Source organism: Carassius auratus, chromosome 3 (genome assembly GCF_003368295.1).
Source record: "Carassius auratus strain Wakin chromosome 3, ASM336829v1, whole genome shotgun sequence".
NCBI lineage: Eukaryota > Metazoa > Chordata > Actinopteri > Cypriniformes > Cyprinidae > Carassius > Carassius auratus.
The window spans coordinates 16,672,772-16,698,903 of record NC_039245.1 but is presented as its reverse complement, the minus strand read 5'-3'; the positions used below and the strand labels follow the sequence as shown (position 1 = coordinate 16,698,903).

General features: G+C 37.3%; 1 protein-coding gene across 3 annotated transcripts in view; it reads left to right on the top strand.

The window, feature by feature from the left end:
* Nucleotides 1-1,707: 1,707 nt before the first annotated feature.
* The window catches only part of LOC113055236 (RNA binding protein fox-1 homolog 3-like), a 137,934-nt gene continuing 113,509 nt past the window's right edge, over nt 1,708-26,132 (top strand). For all 3 annotated transcript variants that reach the window (XM_026221387.1, XM_026221377.1, XM_026221361.1), the window contains exons 1-2: nt 1,708-1,870; nt 4,028-4,106. In XM_026221387.1, the coding sequence (XP_026077172.1) occupies nt 1,827-1,870; nt 4,028-4,106 (123 nt within the window). In that variant the 5' untranslated portion in view covers nt 1,708-1,826. The remainder of the gene's footprint in view (nt 1,871-4,027; nt 4,107-26,132) is intronic.

Genomic DNA, 26,132 nt, shown 5'->3' with positions numbered 1-26,132 from the left:
AAGGACATAAACACTGTTTTTGAAGCGGTCCCTGAGAGGGGAACATGGCTGTTCTTATAAACTGCTGAGAACAGCCCTGCTCTCTCTCTCTCTCTCTCTCCCTCTCTCTCTCTCTCTCTCTCTCTCTCTGTGTGTGTGTGTGAGAGAGAGAGAGAGTGAGAAACCCGTTCACACACACTCCGTGCCTCTGCATTAGGATTAATTTAGTCCCCTTTTGTTTATATAGCGCTTTATTCAGTCTAGATTGTGACATAGCAACTCAGTGTTAAACAGGAACGTGTTTGCTGATTACATTAGAAAACAGTCTGTTCATCACTTAAAGTCAGTTCATTGTTGATTTAGTGATGTCATCATCCATCTCAATGTTGCCTGAAATTGTGTCCCCAACTAAGCAAGCCAAAGGCAACAGTGGCAGGTCGTGATGTCTATCTGTGTGTGTGTGTCCCATACAAGGGAGATAATTGAAATCCAGAAAGTCTGGCAGTAATTCGATAAGATGGAGCAGCACTAGGTCTCTCCTCTGTGTGTGTGTGTGTGTGTGTGTGTGTGTGTGTGTGTGTGTGTGTGTGTGTGTGTGTTGAACTGAAATCTGAGCAAGAATGGACAGCTCTGAGAACACCCTTCTTTAAGAGATCTGTCTCTCTCAATAACATGCCACAAAAATAGGTTACAACTCATGGAAGCTGCCACAAACATGTTCAGATCATATGGGAAATACACAAACAGCAAGTATTCTTAATTTTAATTCATATATCCCTTGGGTATAAGTCTGAATTATATTGTTATTTATGCATTTTTCCACTTGATTTTATATTAATTCATTCATGCACCCTTTCATTTTTTATTTTTTTTATATATTTAATATATTTAACTATATTTAATATATATGTAATTCTATTTAATTAAATATATTTTCTCCAAAAAGGATTGATTCATTATTTAATTCTAATGTATTTGTTTTTATTTTATATTCATTTATTTATTCAATTGATATTTTTGTTTTATAAAGAAGTCAGTATTTATTTCATTAATTTACATTGTTTACTTGTTTTTATTTATTTTAATTGAAGTATTTATTCATTATGGCTGCATCTGTTGTGATGCCTGTCAACGGTTCACTAAGGGTACCATAGAGTTAAATAGACAATAAATGGAGGACGTTAAATGCCAGATTTTATTTGTATTTCATTGTTCCCAAGCCAATAAAGTGCAGAGGGCACACAGGTGAAAAAAATAAAATAAAATAAAAAAAGTTCAATATGGAAAAATCCTACTTAAATATTTATAATAAAAAAAAATAAAAAAAAAAAAAAAAAAAAAACAACAACCTTGGTTCAGGTATAACAATGATTCAGTTTGAATACTTCTCAATAACTACTGCATTCACTGTCATTACCAGAGAATTTATACACATGGGTTCAACCATTTCTCAGAAGCCGTAATATCACATGAAGATCATATGAAGTACTAACACATAAAAATTAAGTAACACTATTTCCTTCAATCCATCAAATATCAATAGCACAATATTACATAACTTCAATTCAGCAATAATTATAAAAGTAAAATACAAAAAAAAAAAACTTATGAACAGTTTCCAACCCTTTCCACACATACATGGTATCTCCCAATCCCCATGATGCAACACAGCAAAGGTATAAAAAGGCTGACAAAAGTCTCTTCGGGTCTTTACTCAGTTCAAGATGGCCTCCTCCATGTGTGCTGATACGGGTGATAGCCAACAGTGTATAGGAGACACTTCAATGTCCACTGGTTTTAGTGTTCAGGGCCAGTCTGAACACAACAGTCTAGTTACAGATGTGTAAATGTGTGGGTATCGTCCGTCTCTACACCTCGCTGACACATCAAGGTAAATAAAGAGGTTTAAAACCCAAGAATGTGTACATGTGTTCATGTGTTAATGCTTAAAAAAAGACCAGGCAGAGGGAACAGCTCTGTGACAATGCCTCGAGTCAAAAAAGTGACATCTTATATCAGATTCCCACGCTTTTATTGCTGAACACATTAACTGTGGTAGGAGCTGGGTGGTGTGGTTACTATTATCTATCTGTCTATCTATATATCTGTCTTTGTTTCTCAGAGGCCTGTCTCTGTTAAAGTGAGAATCCCGTTCATATGAGCTCCACACACTGCAGGAGTCTCATGTTCAAGTGTGTGAAGCAGTCTCACGTTGAATGGCTGTAGTACTGACATGTTCGAGAGAGAGATGGAGGTTTTCTGGTGGTTTGGGGTTTATTTGTGAAGACTCAGCACTCACCGTGAATCAGTTCTGCTCTTCTTCAGTCATGTGAATGATCAGGATACTTGTGTTTGGGTGTTTCTGATCCTGCGGTGTAATGCCAGATGCTCAGTATTAACAGTCCTGCATTAGACCCATGAATGTGTTTGTTTAATCACCACAAGTTCTAGTGTCAGTATGAATCTTCATCGTCTTACACACATGCTGACACTGTGTGTGTGTGTGTGTGTGTGTGTGTGTGTGTGTGTGTGTGTGTGTTGAGACGGGGCCGATGACAGAATCGATGCGGTCCAGCCGTGAATCTGTCTTTTATCACAGTAATATGATTCTCATCGATGAAACACTTTTTCTTAATGGCCTTCAGGGCTTCAGCTGTGTACTTCTCATCACGTGAACTTTTTTTTATTATTATTATTTCAGTTGTAAATCCTAATCATTGTCATTTATTTAGTATTTAAAATGTAATAATCATAGTGATGTTGTGTTGCCTTGTATGAAATGGCAGATGTGGGTTATTGAAAGTGTATAGTTCAGATGTTGGTCTGTTTTATAAACTCCTCCTGCTCACATGTGAGAAACATCTATGATTAAAATCCTATGAATATACCGTATTAATATTTAACATGAATGCCGGTAGGGTTATGATTTTACAACCTGGTGCATCTTCTGTCTCTCTCTGTGTGTGTGTGTGTGTGAGAGTGCATCTTCTGTCTCTCTCTGTGTGTGTGTGTGTGTGTGAGAGAGAGAGAGAATCTCCTCAAGTAACCTGCAGACCGTGACCCAGTTTGACTTTCTGAAGTAGCTGGAAGTGTTTCTGCAGCTCTAGATAAATTTGGGGCGTCTTGTTGTCAAGTGATGATTTCTACATGATGTATTTTTAATCAGTTAGAGGAAATGTGTTTCTGTGTGTGTTTTATAATTATTTCAGACTAGTTTTGTTCATGAAGATGGCTTCTGCATATGACCAAATTCTCTTTGCAGTCATTTCCAAATTCACTCCTATTAGCAAGAGTGGTGGTTTCTAAAAGAGTAGTTCACTCACAATTGAAAATTGGCTGAAAATATATTCTCTGTCAGCTGTTTGGACTCTCATTCTGACGGCACCCATTCACTGCAGATCATCCACTGCTGAGCAAGTGATGCAATGCTACATTTCTCCATCTTGGGTGGCCCGAGAGTGAGCACATTTTCAGCAAATTTGAACTTTCAGGTGCTCTATTCCTTCAAGCGTCTGTCAGATGGTGAAGTAGGGTTGGATCAGTACTCTTCGTCTTATTCTCAGTGTGTTTTGTGCGTTCAGGAGAGCAGTGACCCAATCAAAACAGCAATGCTCAAAATATATGGCACACATAATGCAGGCAGAAATGATATAATGCAATTCAATTGAAATACAATTTGAACACATGGTCTTGTGTGTTTAGGATTGGTCTGGCATGAAAATAGCGCCAGTAGAGGTGCATTTGAATGATCATGTGACACTGAAGACTGGAGGAATGATGCTGAAAATTCAGCATTTCATCACAGGAATAAATTACATTTTAAAATACATTCACATAGACAATTGACATTTTAAATTGTAATAATATCTCCCAATTTTACTGTATTTTTGCTACACTAAATGCATCCCTGGTGAGCAGATCAAAAATATTTCAGAACATTAGCGACTTTAAACTTCTGAGAAGTGGTGCAAATAATTCTGTGTATGTGTTTTAAAGCACCTGATTTATTCCTGCTGTGTGTGTGTGTGTGTGTGTGTGTTTGTTTCAGGATCAGGACCGGTGTGTGTGGAGACACGGAGACCTGGTTCATAACGCCGCTCGGTTCATGGATCCTCCCCTCAGGACAGGTCAGTGAGGAGAGCAAGCACTGCTGCGTTTGCATGAACACTTCTGTTGCTGCTCCGTTTCTTTCTGTAAGACGGATCAGCTAATATCCGCTCGGCCCTCCGGTGTGTTCAGGGTTCTGCATGTTTGAGTAATTGATGAATAGTTGTGAATATCTGGACAGTCTTCGTTTTGTCCTTCTCGTCGGTTGCTTAATAACTGTAAATAGGCTCCAAATCTCCCTGCTTTCTTTGCTTAAATCGGACTAACAAGGTTATTTTTAAATTAAGCACATTTATCAAACCACCAGGAGCTTGTTTGCAAACTTAAGTGGTTATTACTTGGCCTCAAAACCCAATTAAACACACTTTTATGCACACACTTGCTTTCTCTCATGCACTTTCTGTTTTTAAGGGCATTTGTTGTTGCCTTTATTTCTACAGTAAGAAAGAAGCTTGTTTTGATTTTATTAATTAGTTAATTGAGTCAACTAGCAATGTCACCATAGTTTAGTAGTAATGAAATTTCACAATAATTTTCTCTACTTTCACAGCAAAACATGGCTATTTTTGTGAAGTAAAACTAAAACAATTTAAAAAAACCCATTTTAATTACTTGAAATAAAATAGACGTAATAACATACTCAAGCATCTTTAAACTTATTTTATTTCAGCTAGTTGTAAGGCAACATTTCTCATTTTTGATTTAAGTTGAAATTACTGAAACTAAATAAACTAAAACTTAACAAAATCCACAATATATAGACATAAATAAATGCACTTAAAAATTGACAAAAAACACCACAAAACTAAATTTAATCTAAAAACAGAATAAATAAATAAGTGCATGCTAATAATATTTTGCTTGTATAATTAAGCAAGTTTAATCTAATTAAACTGTCAGATATGAAATGACAAAGCACAGAAAATTACTGAACTAACTAAAATTAAAATGAAACAAAATATAAAAATGAAATTGAACTATGAATATTTACAAAAAAAGGTTACATTTTAAAAATACTGTATTTAATTGTATGCATTTCTCAATTGAGTATTGCTTCATTAATTACGCAATTAAATTCACAGCAATGAAATATGACACACCAACATTATAACCAAAAACGTATTAATTGCATTAAAACTAAATGAAAAACTGAAATAAAATGAAAAAAATGAGAATATTAAAATAAGATTTAATTCAAAATTAATAACAAATTATAAATCATTAAATGTATTTTGAATATTAATGCTCATATTCTAAACTGCCTGCATTTCTCAAGTAATAATGCATTTAAACCGTCAGTAATGAAATGTATTTAAACTGCAGTGTAAGTGCAATAACGGCGTCAAACAGAGTTCACCGTATCTGTTTTTAATCTGTTTGGGATCGAAGTGACGGCGTGTCTGACATCTCTTCTGCTAACTGCACTGCATTATTGTATTAAGAGAGATCCCAGCTAGAAGCTACAGAAGTTTGATTTCATGCATCGTTTATTATGAAGCGTGTTGGGAGGCAGTTCCTAATGGACTGAAAATACATGTCGCATTTTCTGCTGCTGCAGGAACATGTTAAGTGCTTACGATAGGAGCGCATGCCTGCAGTGTGTGTGTGTGTGTGTGTGTCAAGGCAGATGGCGTTGAATATCTGTCAGCAGGCAGCAGAGCTAGATTTATATTCTTGTGTTGTATTGACTGCTGTGTTTATAAGGAAACTCCAGCGTTTACTCATTACACTGAAGCAGCCTTGCCTCTCACACACACACACACACACACACACACACACGCGTACAGAGGAAACCTCGAGTTCATAGATGACTCATGGTAGAATCAGCTTTGTCTCACAGGTTTCTTCTCAGTTGTTTTTGTATGTTATTTATTAAAAATTTAATTTACTAAAAGCATTCATTCATTTTTTTCATTTACTAAAAGCAAATGCTTGAATTTCGTTCACTTATAGAAGTACAGTGTCTTGTAATAGTTTTGGCAAATGTGATTTGTGTTTTCAGCTCTGATTTGAATATTTGACTCTTAACTCAGCTCAGAAACCATGATCAACTCAGAGGATTCAATGTTCAATGTCCTGAATCGAGCGCTGTGTCATACTGTTCTCTCTCTCTCTCTCTCTCTCTCTCTCTCTCTCTCTGTGGATGGAGAGCGGTGCTGATGGAGGGGTTTTCTCTCTCGCCCATTAGAGGGCCTCATAAATCTGCTCTCACAGTCACTGCAGCACTGAGACTGAGAGACTTTCTCATTCAGCTGAAAGCTTTCTCTCTCTGTTTTTATTTGGAGGAGGCAGAGAGATGGAGGGAAACCCTGGTGGTGTTCCTCACGTACACACGGGTGAATCTCTCTGAGTCAGTCACACAGGGCTGCTGTCTGAGGAGTTCATTCAGCTGTTCAGCGTTTTCTTCGCTGCTGATGTGCAATAAAAACACAAATAAAAAAACCTTGAAAAAAATCTTGAAATATGAATTTACTTGCAGCATGAGATATTACAACTTCTTTTCATAAATTACCTTAAAGGTATACTTCACCCCAAAATGTAAATTATGTCATTAATGACTCTCTATGTTGTTCCAAACCTGTCAGACCTTCGTTCATCTTCAGAACACACATTAAGATATTTTTGCTGCATTCTGACCACTCTCATAGAAAGAAAGGGTCCGTATGCGATCAACGTCCAGAAACGTAGCAAGGAGATGGGTAACATAATCCATGTGACATCAGTGGGATTTATTAAATACCACTGTATTATTATGAAGCTACAAGAATATACCTTTTGTGACTTTATTCAACATCAAGCGTTCACTCTTCTGAGGCAGCTGCGCCACAGGGATACGTTGCTTTCATTCAAATCAAAGCAGAAACAATGTAGAAAACGTATCCATCAATCAAAAGGGTTTTGTTTTGTTAGTTTTTTACTATATTTAACTCACTGGGTTTTACAGTGAAACAAGTAAAAATAATAATAATATTCCACATGCAGTATATTTAATATTCTCATAATATCTTATGAAGCTGTAGCTCAAGTGGTAGAGCATTGCATTAACAAGCGCAAGGTTGCGGGTTCGAATCCCAGGGAACACATGATAGGAGAAAACTGTTAGCCTGAATGCAATGTAAATCACTTTGGATAAAAGCATCTGCTAAATGCATAAATGTAAAATGTATATATAATTAAGTCTTGCTTCTCAAGTAAAGCTTTCTCACTTTTTAAACGTATTTTAAGTTTGGAAGAAAACCGTGTTAAATTTGTTAAGAATGGGATTTCCCCAGTATTCTCTCTGACCAAATTATATGATTGTTTTTGTTAGTGATTGTTCATTATGTCCCATCAAACTCTTTTGCTTTTGTCTTTTGTGGGCACGTGTGCTGCTGAGGCCTCCTTCCTAATAAAACTGCATCATATGTCTGAAAGCGTTCGAGCTGATATGAAGCTAGTTTATTTTATTTGGTCAGCCAGAGAGGGACTAGTCTTCTCCATCTCTCTGGTTGAGTGCGAGCGGATTGATTAGCATCCATGAGCAGCTTTGTGTCACCCGGGTTCAGCCTCAGCAGCATTTCCCCGCTTCAGAATGGAAGTGAATTCATCATGCTATCGTGTTCCCAGTGATGGAGCGGTTATTGGACCTGAGTGCTCTAAATGTGACGGACGGACTTCCTGTCTGGCTCAGTGCTCCTGACCTCTCGTGCGTTCACATGAAGTCTTAATGAGATGCTTCTGCTGTAAGTGCATGTGCTGTTTCGGCACCAGGACTGTACGCTGGACATTAAGTTGTGACCCTACATGAGAGCAAATCCGTTCCTGCACAAAACTGGAGCTGCTCATTTAGTAACGTAATTATATTTGACTCCACTTTTTCTGTAAATGCCTGAAAGTGTATAGTTCATGATGTGCTCTGGAGTGTTATGCTGCAATCCAGTGTAACTTTAGTTATAAAACTGAGTTTGGATCCTAATTTGCACATTATTCATAATTAATAGTAGGAAAGAATAACTTTAGTGCAGCTCAGTTGTGTGTTGAAGGTGTCTGGATGCAGTGGTGTTTATTATAGCATTGTTGATATCCTTCATATTTGCTATTGGGTTTTATTTTTCCATTTTAGTTTGTATCAGTAATTTTTGTTTGCATTAGTGTATTGGGTTTATTTCAACTAATGTTACCCACAACCCCTAGTACAGTATGTCATAAAAAGACTCTTTCAGTATGCAGTCAGGCAGTACACCAGTATTAAACAGTTTCCCATTATCAGCTACATGTGTACATGTTTTAATGTCTTAATGTATTTGTGTTTGACGGCTGAGATGATGCTTGAAACTCATTCACTGAAAACTGCTTATGTTCTTATTTATGTGAGCAAAACAAATTCCACCAAATTTAGAATATACATTTCTGGTAAATGTGTAAATGTGCACACACACACACACACACACACACACACACACACACACTGGTCTTAGTATGATCTGATTGCTTGTGTCCTAGTGTCCATGTTAACTGGAGAAACCAGCTGTTTTTGTCTGTGTGTGTGTGAGCGTATCGGGGGAAGCCGCTCTGTTCTCCAGTGTTGGTGAGCTCTGTGTGTGTGTGTGTGTGTGTGTGTGTGTGTGTTTGTATGCCTGGCACGGCTCGTGGCCAGAGTTAAGTCTGGTAAACATGAGCGGCAGCAGTTTTCATCAGTGCTCTCTGGTCACGCTGCATGGCAGGTCATGTTCACTGTGACCCGCTACACACGGAGCTCCACGTGTCCACACACACCTATTCAACCAGCTCCGCTCTCTCTGCACTTCTATTCTAATCTATTCTGTTCTATTCTGTAGGATAGAACAAAGAAAATGTAAGTGCAAAGCTAACCAAAGTCTCTTCTGCTCACCAAAACTGCATTTATTTGGTAAAAAAAACCGTAATATTATGAAATGTTCTTAGAATTTCAAATAACGGTTTTCTATTTGAATACATATATTAAAAAAATTAATTTATTCTTGTGATGCAAAGTTGAATTTTCACCATCAATTCTCCAGTCTTCAGTCACATGATCTTTCAGAAATGATACTGATATGCTGCTCAAGAAGCATTTATTATCATTATCAATATTGAAAACTGTTGTGCTGCTTTATATTTTTGTGGAAACCATGATACTTTTTTATTTGTTCTACTCACTTTTGATCAATTTAACACATACTTGCTGAATAGAAGTATTATCTTTCAATAATAAAAAAAACATATTGAAAAAAATGGTCACATTAATTTTCACATTCATTTCACAATGTTCACATTGGGCTGTCATTTATATAATCATTTACTGTGTATGTATGTGTATGTATATATATTTATGTATATATATTTATGTATATATATTTGTGTATATATATATATATATATATATATATATATATATATATATATATATATATATATATATATATATATATATACGTACGTACATACATACATACATACATACATACATGTTCACTTTAAAACGTCAGCATTTTTAGCTCAATTGCCTTGGAAGCACCAATTTGGCTCTTATATCAAGACAATATGAGAACAACTAGAATTCTTTTCAGCAGAGGACACAATATGATTGAACGATTTAAGATCCATGCAAATTGAGCTTCTTAATTGCTAGCACAATTATTTTAAGTGAGTGAGCAATCATTTTAGTAGATCCTTTTAACCCTAATTGACTGACTTTAATTAATTAATCAACCTTTTCCTAAAAAACATGGGGTTGAAGCAACAAGAAATGTAATTTACAACCTGTTCAACTTCTGTACTATAGATTTTACCGTCAGGATAAATTTTTATGCATCAAGAACTGATTGAATGGGGAAAAGGGGATACATTATTATTATTTTGCATCAGTTTAGTGTTTTATCTCCGCTATTATTGGACCTTGCTCAGAACCAAAGGCATTACCTCATAAATGATTCGCAAACCCGCTTTGAACTCCCGAACTGACTCAAATGATTCGAGAACCCGCTACGAACTCCCAAACTAATTCAAATGATTCGCGATCCCACTCCGGACTCCCGAACTGATTCAAATGATTTGCGATCCCCAAACTGACTCAAATGATTCGCAAACCCGCTTTGAACTCCCGAACTGACTCAAATGATTCGCGATCCCACTCCGGACTCCCGAACTGACTCAAATGATTCGCGAACCCGCTACGAATTGCCGAACTGATTCAAATGATTTGTGATCACCGAACTGACTAAAATGATTCCCGAACCTGCTTTGAACTCCCGAACGGATTCAAATGATTCGCGAATTCTCTACGAACTCTCGAGTTGATTCAAATTATCCGCGAAGCGGGTCCGAACTCCCGAATTGATTTCAAATGATTTGCGATTGCCAAACTGACTCAAATGATCCGCGATCCCCAAACTGACTCAAATGATTCGCGAACCCGCTACGAACTCCCGAACGGATTCAAATGATCCGTGAAGTCGCTCCAAACTCCTTGACTGACTCAAATGATTCACGATCCCACTCCCAAACTGGTTCAAATGATTCACGCTCCATACTCCGAACTAGGAAGAATAAGGAATCGTGCATTGTGAAGGGCGCTCTGAAAAGCAGCAGTGCAGGCAAAGGATTAAAACCCCTATTAAAACAGATGTCCAAATGAACGTACACCGGTACACTAAAAGCACGTTCTGGGCGCACCGAGTAGAGCCCTGCACGGGCCTCAAATCTAGGCCCGAGCCCGGCCCTGGCCCGAGACGCTCAGGCCCTAGCCCGACCCGTGTCCGACAGCTCCTCAGAATTATCAGCCCGAGTCCGACACGAGCCCGTGTTTTTATTTATTTTCTTTTATTACACAGCGGAAGCCTGCCCTATTTGCAACAATTTAACAAAATGGGTCAGTTTTGTTATGTTTCTTTTCATTTCTTTATCAAGTTAATTTAGAAAAAATGTTTGGAGCGTTTTTAAAAAAAAAATGACGATTAACGTTAAACAGCCGAGCCGACAGGGAGTAGCCTAAAACATATTTAATCAATTTAGCCTCTCAAATTAACGCTAATACTTTACTTGGCTACAATAAAATCCATTTATAAAACACTTAAAGCATATCACACAGACAGTTAGTTTTATAAATGTTTATTTATTAAACCACAGTGAGTAAAATAAAATAAAAAAATTGAAATACTGAGGCAGGCTCGTAACAGCGCTCGCAAACGAGATGAGAAATAGCCCACAACCTAAACAAATTAAATTAATTAAAAACAAACTTGCAGATTATCTTACCTCAAAAATGCACCACAGAACACGTCCATTCTTTTTTCCATTAGTTTCCAACAGTAAAACGAAAATAAAGTCCAGTCAAATGAAAAGTTAGAACAGTCTCTTACAGAGTATCGTGGAGAAAAAGAATAGCCTCCAGAGTGGAAGGTTTTAACCCCGTCCTCCTCTCTTCTATCACTCTTCCCGCTGCGCTGAAGACACGCTCGCTGCTGCTGCTGGGACACTAAACACAGAGCGAGCCAGTCTGGACAGTTGCGGTAGCAGGATCTCGTGCTGTTTACATTTACATTACTTTATAGTCCTTTAATAGCTACTACTACAATAAGTGGATATAAGTGAAGTATAATCGTGGGTCGCGCTGACGGAAAAGCGTGCTTGCGTGCATGCGTGCGACTGTCATGTCAGTATGTCAGTTTAATTATAACGGGTTGAATTATCAGATTATGAAAGTTATGAGTTTATGAAATGTCTTTCTATGTTGTTTTTCTATCGACGAAGTCAACTTCTCATTTTTTTATTTAATGTCTAAAAATATAAGTAGAAGGATAACCCAAAAAAGGCCCAAGGACCAGCCCGCATGTGAGCTATAACGTGAAAATTGGCCCGAAGCCCGGCCCTAGGGGCATAAAGAAGTCGGTGGTGGTATGCTCAAGAGCTATATTTGGAAGTGGCCATACTGAGTTCCGGTGCGTACCGGCCCACTTAAAGCACTGTCTGGAATTAAATGTTGACACTTCTGAATTCTGTGAATTATTCTACAAGTCCTTTTTGTGTGTGATTTCGTGGTTTATCTCTGCTAACATTAAAACTAAAACATTGCTATCCTCTTAAGCCCCCCCTCTGTAGAAGGGGCGGAGCTTGGCCTCTCTAATCTGTTTTCTGATGTTGATGCTTTTTTGAATAATACCCAGAATGCTTCTGATTTGATTAAGTGAAATGGTTTAGTGACTAAATATAGTTTGGTACTTCTGATTAAAATTGACACTATTCTTCAGTGCCAAAAACGACTTTCCTCTTCAGATGATATCATCAAGCCAATGGGTGCTTCTGCAGTTTGTGTGGTATAAAATGGCTGCTTTTCTGAATTCTGGATTAAAAGAGGTTAATGTAATTTGTCTTATCTCTGCTATTTTTAAACTTGCTCAGAACTGCATGCATTACCTCACTTTAAACTATTAATTTCAAGAAGGGTGTGGAGCTTGACTTCTGTAATCTGTCGCGTGATGTTGAGGGGTTGTTGAAAATTACACGGAATGCTTCTGGATTAAAGAAGTAATTAAATTTTGCTTGCAGGTTAGATACTTGCAATCAAAACTGACACTTTGTCGCCTCTGAAATGACTTACCTCTTCAGATGATGTCATTAAGGCCACTTGAATATCAACCAATGGGTGCTTCCACTGTTTGGTATAAAATGGCAACTTTCTGAGTTCTGGGTGTTATTTAGATTTTATCTCTGCTATTATTAAACATAGCTCAGAATCTTTGTAGAAGGGGGCGGAGCTTGGCCTCCATAATCTGTCATCTGGAGTCAAGGAATTTTTGAATAATACCCAGAATGCAAAGCAGAGGGTTGGTGTCTCGGTAAAACACCTCGACGCCCACCACGATGGGCAATTACTCTGTCGATGTGGGCACGACTCAAAACTCCTGAACCCTTTCGTTCTCCAATCACGGCTGATGAATTGAGCCGCCAGCTGCCGCCATCTGGCTGCTAGCACACGCTCAAGCGCCGCGCCACTGATTAATGGCTGCTGCTCGCATTCAACAGCGGAGGAAATTAAGCGTTTGAGTTTAAGCGTTACATTTGTCTGAAGAGCGTGAGGGCTTGAGAGGCATTTGTCAAAATCCACCGAGGTTAAAGTCGAAAGTCCTTCACCTGTAAACACCCAGTAAACATCCGTGTTTGAGCTTCACTCAGAGTGATGAAGAATCACACATGAAATCTTTAATTTATCCTTTTCTAGTTTCTTCTTTACGACAATGATGAGAGCGAATTGAGTGCTTTGCTGTATAAAAAGTATGAATCTAGCACATTAGCGACTGAAATTGACTTATATACACACACACACAGATTTTTGTGTTTCTAAAGGTATGCATATGTGATTACTTCATATTATGCAATTTGGCTTGTATGCAAGTCTACAAACCATATGGCAATGTTATGTACGAATACTAATGAGCTTAGAATCGGTTAATAGCTCATACTCTGAACTACTCACATTTATTTTACAGTATGACACCTACTGACTCTCTATTTTTGTCTCTAGAAGAAGCATCTGAGATAAATTGATACTTAAATGAGTCCTGGATTGAGTCTCGAGGGCTGAAAGATCGAGGAAATCCTCCTCTGGGGATACTTTACTGGATTAGCTCTGGCGCTCCGAACGTGAAACGTGAGTTTCTGGGATCGGCTTTTCCCAGGGACACACAGGGGAAACAGATACCCTGAGATCACCACACAGTCAATCCTCAGGAGCGGCTCAGGTATTCGGTCTGGGATTGAACACTCAGCCCGTCTGACCTTGAGCAGCTCGCATCAGATCTCTGAGCCGGTGTGTTTCTTGGGTATCGGGGTTTCCGTTTGCAGTGGTAAGGGCTGCGGTGGATCCATGCCCGGGCCTTTGAACAGACTAATGGTTACAAGCGCTGGCGCAGCTCCACTCGCCTCCCCGCAGGCCCTGCCTGGATCAGTCGATAACACACAATTTAGAAAATCAGCCAAGTTTGCAGAAAGAAAGAGCTAATATCGGAAATAAAGACGGATACATAATCTGAGGCTGGGGGAGTTTTTCATGCGCTTGAGTTATTTGTTATCCGGAAGGAGCGAGTGCTGGACGAAACGCTCACACGTCTGAAGCGACGACAGTGCCGCTGACCCAAGCTCTCTCTCACTCTGGTGTCGATGGAAATCTAATTACCTGAAAAAAGCGATCAATGGAAAGAAAATTGGTTTCTGTGTGAAACTGTACATGTAATAAGCTCTGAGCTGCTTTAATATGTGCTGCTTTTGCATCTTGAATCACGCTTGTTTCTTTGTAATGGATTCCTGTGTGTGATTGTTCCTCCGTCACTCTCTGATTCTTCCTCAAGATCCATTACTCCCTCAAACAGGGACAAACAAGGTGTTTCTGCCATCATGATCAGTGTTTTAAGCTTTTAAGGTAGGAGAGGTTGTGTCAGTGGTCACACATAATTAGATACTTTATATTAAATTGTAAAGATTATATGCAGCACATCTGAAAAAAACATTTAATGCAAAGCCTGGAATAAGTAAAATGTTCATTAAAAAATTAATAAAAAATAAGACATTTAAATTAGAAAAAATAGCTAAAATACAACTAATTTATACAACAAACAATCAACTTAAAACAAAAACTTTTGGCTCTTTAGACCATTTTATATAAACTGAGCACTGACCACATAAATATGTCCTATATACTGTAGGTTAATAATGACAAACAATCCCAGCATGAATAATAAAAAAATGAATAAATAATGAGAGAGAGAGAGAGAGAGAGGTATACAGATTTAACGTTTTAGCAGAAGAGAAAAAAGGTACATTATTTCTTCATATTACAGACAAACTTGTTCAAATGTTTTTATATTGAGACCATACACATTTCACTTGTTCAGTTTGTTTTTAATTTTTTTTATTTTGAACTTCAAATGAATAAATGGTGTATTCCACATCAAATTTAAGTATGAACTGACAACAAACTGTTGTGTTTTTAGTATCCATTAACATTTTTATTAAAAAATATATATTTCTCATTATGCACATCTTATGCACATACAAATCTGGTGCCCATCTTTTTGTGTCGTCAGCATGAGATCGGTTTAGGAGATTGAACAGATTAATTATCGGCCAATAATGATCGGTAACCAATCATGTGTCATTTTTAACTATTGAAAAGCAAAGGGAAAATTACAGTATTGACTGTACAAAGCCTTGTTTGAAAGTTTTGAGAAATCCTTGGTTTGGTTTATGGTAGAGATTGACCGATAATCGGTTTTACTATTTTTCACTATTTAAGCATTTTTTCATAATCGGATATCAGTTTTGTAATTTAAGATGCACACAAACTTGTGGGCATTTTTAGAATTGTGTGCAAGACTGCCATAACTTTATTTAACATAACTGCATTTAATGCACACATTAGGTGTTACATAAATGCTTTATATGCAGTTTTAAGCTTGGTTCTATGTAATAGAAACAAACTTACAGGGTCACATAGCCTGTCATGTCCCAAAGACGTCACTTTACGGAAGTTAAAATGCAGCCTTGAATGAGTGCATGTTAGAAACTAAACCAATTATATATATATAAAAAGATGCAGTGTTTTCTTTGTTGGAATATGAAGATGATAAACATAAAACAGTAGGTGTTTTCTCTGTGCATGCTCGTAACATCAGTGTTTGGCATCTGTCTGTCTGCGTCAGCATCATTGTTGTAGAGTAACGCTTGGCTTGCACAATCTGTGATACCATTAAACACAACATGGCAGCTGGAGCGTCGACAGATTGTTCCCATCTCATTACAGAAAGTTTCCTCCTGCAGGATGGAAAATATCTTGGAGATCTGACGGGTCATTTTAAGGTGGCTGAGGTCAAAGTGTTCATTTATTTTAAATCTCTATACGAAACTTTCACTAAGCTTGGTTATTATTTGATCAATTATTAAGATAATGACATGCACCAGTGTTTGGGAACTTACTGTACAAAATTAACCCGACCACTAATACTACAGTTTTGAGTTGTTAGCTACACTACAAGCTCCTAACAAAGTACTGATTTGCATTTAAAGGAGTAGTTCATCCAAAAATGAAAATTAGCTGAAAATGTACTCACTCTCAGGCCAGCCAAGATGTAAATGAGTTTGTTTCTTCATCAGATTTGGAGAAATGTAGGATTTCATCACTTGCTCACCAATGGATGCTCCATAGTGAATGGGTGCCGTCAGAATGAAAGTCCAAACAGCTGATAACAACATCACAACAATCCACAAGTAACCCACACCAATCCAGTCCAACAGCTAATGTCTTGTAAAGAGAAAATATCTGTGTTTGTAAGAAACAAATCCATCAAGATGTTTTTTTTTTTTTTTTTTTACTTCAAGCCATTTGTCTCTCACATCAAAATATAACATATTGGTGTTTGGTGTGTGCATATTTCTCTCCTGATTCAGTTGAGACTATTTTATTGAAGTAAGCAATATTAAGGATAGAGTGTTCCTATTTAAGAATATAAATTTATTTCAAAATCATGCATATTCGTGTGCACACAGGGATTATACTCTTCAGGGAAAGCGCTTGTTTTTTTGCGCACGCTGTGCTTGATTTGAAACCATTGCTCATTTTCTGACTCTCGAGTGACGTCACAAACGCGAGCGACTGAGAAATCCTCTCCCCAGTGAGTGAGCTAACAGGAGTCTGATTTAACGCAGCTCTTCCTGAGGGACGAGGTTTGTCAGTGATCCACAGGTGTTTCCCTGTGTCAGCTGGTATAAATAACCTCGGCTCCGCTGAGAGCAGGGGAATAGATAGACGAGAACACTAGTTACCGTGATCTCAGCAGCACTGACGGAAAGCAAACTCACGCTTACAGTGGCGTCAGGGTTTCAGAGCTTGTGCTGTTTGTGTGTGTTTCGTGTTCTTGTGTTCCTCTTCTCATCGCACATTCATCACTGTGACATCAGCTACTTTCCAGCTCGGTCAGAAAGCGTGCAGTCAGCTGTTCCTGAGGGGGAGCGTAACCACATGAAGATGTGTGTTTGGGCTCTTCAGAGAGGAGCTGTCAGGAGATTACGAGTGCGTCGCTTTCATCTGCGTTCTGGAAATAATATAGCAAATGTGTAAAGATGTCAGAAGTTCTTGTGTTCTGGTACAAAGTTGATATTGAAATAAAATACAAGTGCTTCTTTTTATACAGAATCAGCATTCAGGGTTTCTTCAGAATCTTTGTGTATTTGCTTCATTATTTCATAAAAAAAAAAAAAATGCACTTGCAGCAGCAGTTTTCTTTTTCGGTTTCAGCATATATACCTAATTCATCATATATTTTATGATTTTATGCATCAATTTGTTAATATTTAACTTTTTAAAGTAATGCATTGTTTAGAACCGTTTTAGATTTTGCTGTGGCATTGAGAATCATGAAATCTCACTAGTGATTTTGTTGATTACGGATGCTTTGGTATCATGACCAACCTTCAAACCTGTTTAACTTGCTCACCAATCATCTGTCTGTGTGTATGTGTGTGTAAGCATGTTTAAGCTGGGATGTTTTCTCTAAATGAATCAGACAGAGTGATTGAATAGCATCTGCTGCAAACGCCAGCGTGGATCAGAGCAATGGCATGTCAGAGCTAATTTCAGAGAGAGAGAGAGAGAGAGAGAGAGAGAGAGAGAGTGTGTGTGTGTGTGTGTGTGTGTGTGTGTGTGAGAGAGAGCGAGAGAGAGAGAGAGAGAGAGAGAGATCGATTCACTCTTGGTTGTTTCATGCATTGTTCTGTTTTTATCACTGATCTATCACGTAAAAAAAAAAAAAAAAATAGTAGTTGTCATTTACCTTTTCTTGGACATTGTCCACCCACAGTTTTCATACTGTACCTTTAAGATGTCCATATGTTAATGTACCTCTAACTTTTCAGTTCTGGACATTAAGCCTTGACATGTGCTTGTAAATCTGTCTTTCACTTGTCGGAGTAAAAAAAGTGACTTGTCCAGGGAAAAAGCTTATATACGACATTTATGCATGACATGACAAATACAGAGTAATGCATTATCATCACATAGTGAGTCCTTTAAATAATAAAGCCTTTAAAATATATACGGTACATAAATGCGATATCATTCACAAAAAAAAAATACTAATAAAATATAACTTATCTTAATTTAGTTTGTTGCAGAACTAAAATAACTAAACACAATAAAACTAAAAGCTGAAACTTAATCCAAGCTTTATAGACATAAAAAAATACCAATAAAAATGATGAAACAACAAAATTACTTGTAACTAAAATGAAGAAATTAAGATATTAACAAAACTCTAATTACAGTAGTATAAAAAATACTGAGATTACACTGTCCTATAAAGCAGATGTTTCTATATAATTTATATGAAAACGTCAATATTTGCTTGAAGGAAAAATCACTATTAGTAAACAGCAAAGAAAGCCCTTCAGGTTGATCCGTCCTCTCTGTTCTTCAGATTGAAAGCTGAACTTTGTGTCGTTTCTCCTTCAAAAGTTAGTTGTTTATCAAACAAGTATTTGTGTCCTCCGCTCACGCCGTTTCCCTCTTCACTTCCTGTGCGTAATGAGGCGCTATACACTAAATGTAAATAAATGTAAATCGGCGGCTGCGCTGACATGACAGATGACTGGGTGCCGCGGCTGCGATGGCCATCCTGTGGGCAGATGGCTTTTGATTTACTGTTAGCTGTCTGTGTACCTCTAGCATGAATCAGCAGTGATTTATGACGCCATGCTCACCAATACAGCTCCAGAAAATAACTCCTCAGCTTCAGATCAACAACGAGCATGAACTTCAGTTTGATTACTTCTTGAATAGCCGCTCGCGAGATTAAAGCGAATACGGAGCGATTAGTGGCGATAGATGAGTTTGTTTTCTGTCAGTAAAACTGGTTACTAGAGACAGTCTCCTGGTTTGTAAGGCAACTGTCGTGAGCCTCTCAATCGGATGCAGAGGTCAAAGGTCAATGCTATCATGTTGTCTGAAATCCACAGTGAGATGGCATCTTACGTGGTAAATCAATCAGATTTCAGCTCAGACGGCAGTGATTTGAGAGTATGTGTATGAATTTGAGTATTGACTTGGTATCGAACATTAATATGTAAATGTGTATGTGGTCATACATTTGTGAATTTCCCTCCATATCTGCAGCGAAAAGAGCAGCATCATCAGCATATAAAAGCATATTTCCTTCACATGCAGCCTGAATATCGTTTATATATGATTAAAACAATAGCGGGCCTAGTACAATACCCTGTGGAACTCCATTATTTACAATCTTACCCTCAGAAAGTAACCTTCTGGCTTCTCCCTGTTTTTATTTATTTATTTATTTTTTACTGTACATGAAAAACCCATAGTGCTTACGTCGTCTAATAATATTGAATGCTTAACAATATCAAAAGCGTTTTAATTATAATTCATATATAATAAACTTAAAACAATAAATTAATGTATACAATAATGTTAATAAATGTATTTAATATGGTTTTTAATCAAATTAATGATTTCAGCTCTGGAGAAATAATATGCTAGTCAATATTTACAAATGTGTGTGTGAAACCAGTGGCAACACCGTTGATAATTGAACAGTCATTTATATATTGAGATAGGATTGTCATGCGTTACTTTGCTAATAGTTAGGACTCTCTGTTTGTATATCGGCTGTTTTAGAGCTAATTAGATCTGATCACAGAAAAACCAGAAACAGCTGTATGGAATAACTGACCCAAAACACATACAGTATCACCTCAGTCTGGACGCTAGCATTGATGCTAGCATGCAGCGCGTCAGTGTTAAACGAACGACACAGATCAGTAACAATCAGACGCTCTCTCAGTCTCTGCAGTGAACGGAGATCTCACACTAGATCTGCATTACTGCCTTCTGATTGGTCAGCGGTCAGATGTGATCCTACAATGACATTTAAATGGAAAGAGTAACAGAAGTGAGAGGCTGGAGGACTGAAGATCCACTGAGCGGTGTTTATTTGTGAATGATTGTGTATCTGACTAATGCCGTCCTCCTCCCTCTTTATAGATCCACAGCATCACCATCAGCTTTATCAACCAGACTGCATTCGTCTGACTCGCATAATCCTGTGTGTGTGTGTGTGTGTGTGTGAGATTGAGATCCTGTTGAACTGTGGCTTTTAATAAATGAGTCTGTCTGTGCTGTAATTTAGGTAAGTATTTCTCTGAAATGCTTTATCGGACTTTCAGACTTGCGCTCTGCTCAATCTCAGAGACTTATTAACTATCCTTTGATTACTTACACAATGACAGGAAAAGGAACAAATGTAAATAAAGAGCTGAAGTTAGTCATTTATCTCAGATGAGGAGACTCCAATAATCTCACCTACAGAAATCACAACAAAAACCACTTTTATTTCATTATTATATATTTTCTGTTATTGTTCTATTAATATTTTAATTATCTTAATTTATTTTTAAATATTAAATATTTTACTTGTTTTATTTTTTGAATAACTTTAAAATTTCTTCTATTGCAGTCTTAGGCCTATGTATGTAAGTTTCCGTTGTTATTTTTTATTATTATTTTTATTTTATTTTTTGAATTGTAGGTGTCTTTGAAAAACTAAAGCCTGTAATAAAAATATCAGAGATATCAGTATGGAAATCTGTTAACTAGCTAACTAATTAAACAATCAGTTGTAAATTATTACTATATGTATTTTTAAATGTATGTATATTATAAGAGAGCAATCTCATTCATTCCTTTTTAATATCCATACTTTCGCTCTCTCTCTCATGTTATTTGTATATTGTATATGTTTACATTTATATTTTGCATAAAGAGATAATGCTAGTTTTAGACTTTAATTTTCTACCATTTTTAGTATATTGGAAAAATCTAAGCACTTTTTTTCCCCCTTTTATTTTTCTGAATGAATGCATCAATTTTAGTTTCGTTAGTAACTTCTAGTTAGTTGCTGAGGCAGCGTTTCTCATTAATGATGCTCCATATTCTCCACTCTGGCTGGTGACTCATTTGTGTGTTTTTTTGAGACGGTCCGGACAGGCCTCCAGTCCTCAGGTCAGTATTAACTAGCTGATGACAGCGTGACTTCAGTCTTGCATCACATATTGTTTCCCACTTGATTTAAAAAAGCCTTCTGGAGGAATCCAGGAGGGAGAGATTCTCATCCTCGTTAAAGCTTGGCTCGATTAGTTTACTGGTAATTAATCCCTGAACGAGTTCAAGTCAGAGCCGGGGTCAGAGGTCAAGTGTTGTTGTGTTAGCGCGAGCGTGTTTCATTTAGCGGTGAGTCTCTTCGGGATGAACGTGACGTTGTTAGCGGAGCTGTTGATAAGTGAATATGTCCTGAATTGAGTCTACGTTATTTTGTCATAAATCCAATACGTCAGACAGCAGATGCTCCGTCAACCAATTAAACCAAGTCCTTTTCAGATTGTGTACCAGTTTTCAAAAAAATGAAAACAGTGACATTAATAGTCAGACTCTTGATTTTAGTAAAAAAAAAAAAAAAAGCTGTATATTAAGTATAAGTATTTTTTCATTACCTGTCATACATTATATACTGTACATACAGTAGAATTATGTATGCATATTTGTGCTATGACTGAGTTCATACTGCTAGTTTAATTGAGGTTAGCTCTCTGAGACTGTCTGAGCGGACTGTTATGTTGATAAATGAACTTTAGTTTCATGTTCGTTCACTTTCAGCGGCTCGTGGCAGATTTGCTGATCCTCACAGACTTTTTTGGAAACTACATCTGTTCGGTGTCTGCTGACCCTTTTTTGTGTGTGTGTGTGTTGCATGTAATTTAAACTGTCCTGTCCTTTGCTTTAATGTGCTCCTAAAATTATTCAGAAAAACATATAATGTCATGTAATATAAAATATATTTGTTTAATATTATATAAAAATATAGTTTGCCCTGTGTAAAGCATTTTAAGCTTTATAAAGTATGGATAGCATCATACTTTATGGGGGGGGGGGGTGCTTTTGCTAAAATAAATCAATCAAAATGAAGCCACTTTTTTTAAGTCCATATTCTAAACATTTTAAGCTGTATTAGGAATATTAAACTTTTTAGTTTTGTTTTATTGTAAAACATTTTTTAAACAAATTGTACATTAGTATTTATGTTTATTCTTTATTTATTGAATATTTATAGGTGTTTTATGTTTCTGAAGGCAAGATTACAAAAAGAACAGACATTCATTCATGCATTCAAGTATTTTCATGCTGTACTATACAGATGTCACATCTCTATAAATATTTGAAAATGTATATATTTTTTTATACTCATGTCCATTATATTGTAAAACTAAGTCAACTTGTAGCTTTTTTGTTCTTATTGTATTTTATATTATTTTTAAAAACAGTCTACTACCAATATTTTTAATACTAGCTATTCATCAATTTGTCAGTCATCAGCCACAATCTTTAGAATTTTATTATTGTACACTAGAAATCAAAAGTGATGTGACGTGTGGCCAAGTGGGGTGTCCCTTACTCAGAATTCGTGCTCTTCATTTCACCCGTCGAACTACAAACACACACACACACACACACACACCCATGTATAGTTGGGGTTCGGTGTGTTAAGGGTCTCACCTCATCCGTGGTGTTGAGGGTAGAAGATAGCACTGGTTATTCTCTTCTCCCACCGACATTCACTGCTGGACATGAGACTCGAACCTGGAACCTTACAAGTCTGACTCTCTAACCATTATGCTGCGACTGCACCCTTCTGTTTATTACAATATCCAGAGCGTAAAAGTCATGAAATTAATGTAACAATGCAAACAATCTTAATAGATCTATAATATACTGGTCATTTTCTTTATGCAAAATATATGATTGCTTTACTTCTGTTAATAAGGATGTGAAATATGGATTAATCCATGACTACAGTCACTTCTGAATGCAGTCAAGAACAAAACACACTCATGGAAGTGCAGGAGAGTTAAATATTCCCGTGCAGTTGTGTGTTTTGCATGAATGTGGTGCTGTGTATTACTGTAGGCTGTGCTGATTTATGAGCGCTGCGCTCTGCCTGTGATGCTCATAATTAATCTGCGCTGATGGACTGATGTATGCACAGCATATGGCTGTGAGAGGCAGATTATCTCTGCACCACGGCTCGCGCTGCTGAATCAGCATGTACAGTACAGTACAGTACCGCGGCTCCTTTACTTCTCTCAGTGCGTCTCTGTTACGCTCGGACCACTCCAAAGCTGGCCTCATTACTGCTCACATGTTGCTCTTCTGTAGCTCAGGAGTCTTCAGTTGTGATTTATTAGAGGATCGACCTGAGCAGAATAAATCCCACTAATGACTCACTAGTTTTCTAGAGCTGCAAAATAAATGTGTGGTGCAGCTCGGATCATTTGAAGAGAAATGTTTGAGTTTAAACAGAGATTGCTGACTTTTGACACCTTTGGTGTTTTGTAAAATCTGAGCACAACTATATAACTGTAAACACGAATATAACATTATTTAAAAAATATACAGTATATCTTGCATAAAGGAAAAGCCTGTTTAGATGTATTTTAGCAAGCTTTGGTGTCTTGGGGGAAAAAAAACTATGTATGCATATATATGTATGTTTTATATTTGAATATTATAGGAAATATATATTTATATCTTTTAGTCGATTTATATAGTACATTTGTGTGTGTGTGTGTGTAGCCAAATATTTGAAAATTGTCTGTTTTAGAATTATATGTAGCATCGAAAATAAGATCTATTTGTAGGTCGGTTCTTTTTTTTCTTTTCTTTTTTTTTTTTTTTTTTTTTGCTAGCAACAAGAGTACACCTCACTCAGCACTCAGAATCTAGTTTGAATCCAGTTTTGTGTGTGTGTGTTTGATCCTTTAGTCCAGGTTAATCATCTTCTGAAAACGTCTGCACTGAAATGCAGTTAACGTACTCGCGGTGTTCTTTCAGGTCCTCTGAGGCCGTTCCTCTGGTGATCAATCTAACCGGATCTGGCAGAGAGAGAGGAGCAGAACTCTTTTTGAGAGTTAGACTCGTATTGATTGCTCCTAATTAGATTCCTATCAAGTCTGCAGGGAATAGAGTTCCCGCACTTTTCCCAAAGAGCAGCAAAGCCTCCACTAGCGGACTGCTATATGAAGCTGGCTAACTTGGTTTGAGGAGCCCCCAAAACAAACCCTGATTTGATTATGGCGAGGGTCTCTGTGTCTAATTACACGGCCCCCCTCCAGCATCAGTCAGTTTCAACTTCTTCATCACGTGCGTTCAGCCGACAGCTCGGTCTCTGGCTGCGGTCTGCGGGAGGAGGTTCAAAGCCACCAGGAAATGTCATCTTAATGCATCTATGTTCTGCGGCTGGCTGTTAGCAGAGATTAGACATCGAGGATCTGTCAGGCTGCCACGCGCCTGCTTTAAATGATCAAATGGATTGTTTACCGTCTGTCGGGCGAAGCGACGCCCGCTATTGACAGCAGAGTCATTCTTGAGATGTTTACTGGTAAAACACGATCTGGCGAAGTCACTCTGAAACCATCATTTCCCATAATGCATTGCAGGCTGGATTGATGTGACAGGACGGTGGTTGTCTTTATGGGAGTCATTTGAGATGTGATCAGTACCTGAACCCGAGAGACATTAGTTTTAGCATTAACCAGCAGAGTTCATCTATATCTGATGCTATTTTCACATGGTACAAACAAACTCTAGACATATTAGGCAGGGTGAAAATGCATATAAACCACCCATAGCAAAAACGCAGACTATCATTTTGGTGGTGAGTTTTGGAAAAAAATTTTTTTTTTATATACAAATCTAATAAGAAACATAATTTATACTTTCAGTATAAGGATTATGTGTTTATGTAAATACGTTCAACTTTATATTTTGCCAAGATATCAGTGATACATTTTTTTATTATAATTATATCTTTTGTATTTATATATTCATAAGCCACAAAGTCAAATAAATATTTGATACATATGAATTAAGCCAACTGCAAGTAGCTACTGTTGCAGAAAAAAATGCATTATTGTAATGTGCAAAAAAAAAAAAAAAAAAAAAAAAAAAAAATATATATATTGGATTGGTAGTAGTAGTAGTAGTTCTACAGATTTGTATTCATGCTGATTTCTCTTCTTGGTTTGGGGTGAATTATGTGCAGGATGTTTCTTCATGAGATTCACTCTGAAACAAATCAGTGTGTGGTGTTTGTACGTGTGTGTGTGTGTGTGTGTGTGTGTGTTCACAGACTCGTTACTGATCTGATATTCATAACGGGCAGTAAAAGGTCAGCTGTGTGAATTAAAATGAAAGATGGTTAGCGTGTGCTGTGAAGTGCACACGTGTAGCCGGATCATTTCTGCAGCTAAATGTTCCCGCGTCGCCGGGGAAGACCGGCGGTGAATTACACCGAGACTTCAGACTGATCTCCATCTGTGTGTGTGTGTGTGTAAATCTCTCGGCTCTTCTTCTGGCCATTACTTGAGCGTCTCTCTCAGCTCTGTTGATTGCTACTGTCAGCTTCTGCTGATTTACACACTACTGCTGCTAAACCTCCTCCAATCTAGCATCCATCCATCTGTCTGTCCTCGTCTCTCTTCGACTGTCATTCCTCTGAACGACCAGCAGGAGTGCAGTGAGTCTGACGTCAGGTTTATATTTGCATTTGCATTTACTTCTCTTTTTTTTTAAGCTAATGAATTCTAAATTCTATAAAATCAACTGTTGAAGTTTTCGTATTGGTCATTCAAACAGTTAGTCCAGCCCTCATTGGTTGAGACAGAAGTTGACATGTCAAACAACCAATGACTGGCTTGTAGCGAAAACTAACAAGCCAGAAACTTTGAACATTCTTGAACATTAAAAATCATATAAAAAATGTCACTTTTAACCCTATAAAGCCTGTCATGATATAATAATTTTTGCCTCTTTGTTTGTAAGTGCAGTTTTGGGCACCACAGAACATTGAGCCAATGGAGTGATTTTGGGGTGGGACTAATGGTTTATTCAGCCAATGAGGATGAGTGTTTGGGAAACCTGTTTGAAAACAATT